At 51.6% G+C, this 3463-nt stretch overlaps 1 protein-coding gene across 2 annotated transcripts in view; it reads left to right on the plus strand.

Moving 5' to 3' along the window:
• Window positions 1-1705, plus strand: part of LOC127748665 (uncharacterized) — a 38001-nt gene extending 36296 nt beyond the window's left edge. For both annotated transcript variants that reach the window (XM_052268783.1, XM_052268784.1), the window contains exon 7: window positions 1203-1705. In XM_052268783.1, the coding sequence (XP_052124743.1) occupies window positions 1203-1395 (193 nt within the window). In that variant the 3' untranslated portion in view covers window positions 1396-1705. The remainder of the gene's footprint in view (window positions 1-1202) is intronic.
• Window positions 1706-3463: the final 1758 nt, after the last annotated feature.

The raw sequence follows: 3463 nt of genomic DNA on the forward strand, positions 1-3463 counted from the left end.
TGGTGTTCTGCATCTGCAAATTTTTACCCTCTCAAAGCCCAAATTTAGGCCATTTTTGAAAGCTTTCACAAATATTGCCCTCCTTAACGCCCTCCTTGATCGCACTCGAGCAACCGGATACGCTCTACTGGAACAACTCGAGGTGCGCTATTCTAGCGAAACACTTGCTGTTGCAGTGTTGTGATCGTTGTAAGATATTAATGCTGTCACTATCTCAGATAAAATACCTCCTATGTCGCAGGTGTGTCCAGCTGCCACAGTCAATATATTAATGTGTTCCAAAGTTAAACATCTCCGTTTTCCGGCAACAAATTCCTAATTTTAGCAAGCATCTGAACCTTACGCAATCCACGCGTCAATGCGCAGAGCTAACTCTACCGTCCGCATGTAATGTTGTGAGACCTGCTGTGTGCCCCCGTGTGCTACACTTGTGTGGTTGTGCAGGACCGAGCTGCTGCGCGGGACCCACCGACAACAGCTGCACCCACACCTCCTGCAGCTGCACCCTCACCACCTGCAGCTGCACCCTCACCACCTGCAGCTGCACCCTCACCAACGGCAGCTGCACCCACACCACCTGAAGCTCCCCTTGCCACCCGGGACCCACCACCTGCCGAGCCGCGGGAGATGGATGTGTTTGGTATCAGCCAAAGTGAACCCAACGACCAGCAGCAGGAGAAGGCCGCCTTGTTGCGGGACGCGCCGGGGGTGAGTGTGCGCCGGACCTCGAGCCTCACGGCCCGTAAGGTGTTGCGGGGAGCGGCCCGGTACACTGCAGACATAGTGCCGCACGTTACCGGCCGCCCTGAGAGTGACTCTGTTCTGCCGCAGGTGACCCGGCTGGTCCAGGTGTGGTGCAGCGAGGACCCCCCCTGGAGTCTCCAGCTGCTGCAGCGCGCCGCGCCCACGCTGGAGCGGCTGAGTGTGCTCTACCCCCGCGAGGCTCACCTGCGCGCGGTGCACGCCATGCCGCGGCTGAGGAGGCTGTACGTGCATTGTCATGATGCTGCCGCCCTGCTGACGGCCATGGCCCAGCCCCCCGAGCTGCCCGCGCTGCCGCCGGGACACGCCGGCCTGCAGTGGCTCAGGGTGTGTCTCCTCCCCCGCGCCACGACACAGTCCCTGCTGCGGGCGCACGGCGGCACGCTGGAGGAGCTGGAGCTGGGGGTGGGCACGGCGGGGAGTTATGGGTGGCCAGGGACCTGCGGCGACCTGCACTCGCTGCTGCAGCAGAGCGGGCTGCGGGCGCTCAGGAGGCTCGTGCTGCTGCGGAGATGGGCCTACAGCCACGAGCCAGCCGCCTGCAGCCAGCAGCGCGCCGAGGTGCGGCGGGTGCTGTCCGGGGCCGAGGTGCTGTGCGGCTCGTGTGACCGTGTGGAGCAGGAAGAGGTCTAGGGGTGGCAGGGCCGGCAGGGCCACTGGGGCGTGTTCAGGTTCAGGCAGAGAACATTCCTCACTAATTCGTTCCCAAGTCATTCTCGCTCTTCCCTGGCAGAGACTACAGCGGCGCAGCTAGTCCGAGTCCCTAGCGGCTTTACCGAGCGGGCGCCTCAGATGTGATGTAATGCATTTGGTATTCAGAATCATTAGCCGAGTTTACATCGAATTTACATCAAATACAAGTTTTATTCTCAATAGTATTTACAGTCAATATTTGGCCTACAAAAAATATATCTTTGTTTACAAAATAAATAATACAACTATACCTGGTGTACAGTATTCATACACGGGTTACATTTAAAACATGTTATTCTTAACCAGACAGGACCGCGATTTTGAAAATTGGTAATTCAACGTGTCTTTTAAAAGAGCAAAAATATACATCCTGTTAAAACAAAATTTTTAAAAATTATTTAAAATGTCTTTTTACTGATTGAACAAACAAAGGAGCTTTCTATACGATGAACGCGTTCCGCCACGTTTCTGTCTTACTTTCAATCTAATGAGCTCAATTTTAAATATAAAATGCGGAAAGTACAGAGAGTCTGACATCCTTCTCAGAGTGTAATCAATCTTTCAAGCCATTTTATGGTCGCCATGAGCTTTGTACTGAACGAGACTTCTAAGTAGACCGTTCTGCGAGGTTACTAGTTTAACATAAGTACTTACTAAGACCGACGTTGGGCGCGCTGTCGTCTACAGATCGCTTCGTTCAAATACTTATCGACAATTTTAGCTTTTTTTTTCATACAGTCGTCCAACCCGAAGAAAAGAATCACTCTCACACACGCATCATCTACTTTTACACAAAACACACGCTCACTCACACGCACGCACATACACGACATGCACCGACATTTCTAAAAATAATACAAATTCACACTAACTTTCTACAAGACATAGCACCGTGACACACACACAGAAGGGAGGAGACATTACCTACAATAATATCGCCAAAAATATGGCATTGAGTATTCGACAAGTATCGCACACGCCGTAAATGGATATTGTTCTCTAAACACAAAGAAGGAGCAGACTTAGTGGCACCGACCGGCGTGTGGGTCTAGCGAGTTGACAAGACAAGACAACCGACTTGGCGGTCATCAGAGGTAACTAGGTTGTGGCAGGCCTCGGCCCGCGCCAGGTAACCACAAAACCACAACCCGCCCAAAAGAAAACCTACATCCGGAAAACCGTTTCGTTGACAACTAAATCCTGATCTGTATCTTCCAATGGGTAAGGAAGGAAAGGTCAGAATGAATCGGAGACCGGATTTGAAATAAAGTATGATTGAGTAGAACATTAATAACTTTAAATATTTGTTGTTGATAATTTTTTTTATCGAATTAGTGACAAAACGGATTTCGGGATGACAGCCTCCAAAGGCAGAGGCGACAAGAAAGAAAATGCACAGACTGCTACTAAAGGAGGGCATCTGTACGACCCCCGCTCATTATGGCAATAAAGGCTAAATGGAAAAGTGCAGAAAGGCCTAGTGGGAAAACTCGCCCTCGCTTTTCCTGGCACTCTTACACGCGTCTGTGGATACGGCAATCTTTCTGCTCTGAAGGCGGGGCGACGAAGAAGCTATCCGCTCGGCCCAGCACTCCACACCGCCCGCACCGCCCCACCACCACCTCCACGGCAGCAGCGTCAGCAGAAACCATCCCCCCGTTTCTATCTCCGTTCCGATCGCCAAAACGCGAAGAAAGACAGAGTTAGAAGCTTGCTTGCCTGCGGCCTACCAAAGCGGAGCGCATGAGGGGGGGTAGAGAGCGGCTAAACGCTTACAGGACTTTCCCTGCCGGATAAAACCGCTCACACTGGCGTATAAGTAGTCCCGTGAGGCAAAGTCACACATTGGGCTATTACAACATTATATCTTAGTGCTTTTTTTTTTTGAGGATCTACATCTAATTTCTTTGGCCTCAGTGGAAAACTCCCGACATCATCATTTAACAGAATGGCGTGGTGGGGCCGGACACGGGCGCTTACAGCATGCTTTACTAAAGATAAATCGTAA

The sequence above is a fragment of the Frankliniella occidentalis genome, unplaced genomic scaffold, assembly GCF_000697945.3.
Source record: "Frankliniella occidentalis isolate FOCC.00 unplaced genomic scaffold, Focc_3.1 Scaffold76, whole genome shotgun sequence".
Classification (NCBI taxonomy): domain Eukaryota; kingdom Metazoa; phylum Arthropoda; class Insecta; order Thysanoptera; family Thripidae; genus Frankliniella; species Frankliniella occidentalis.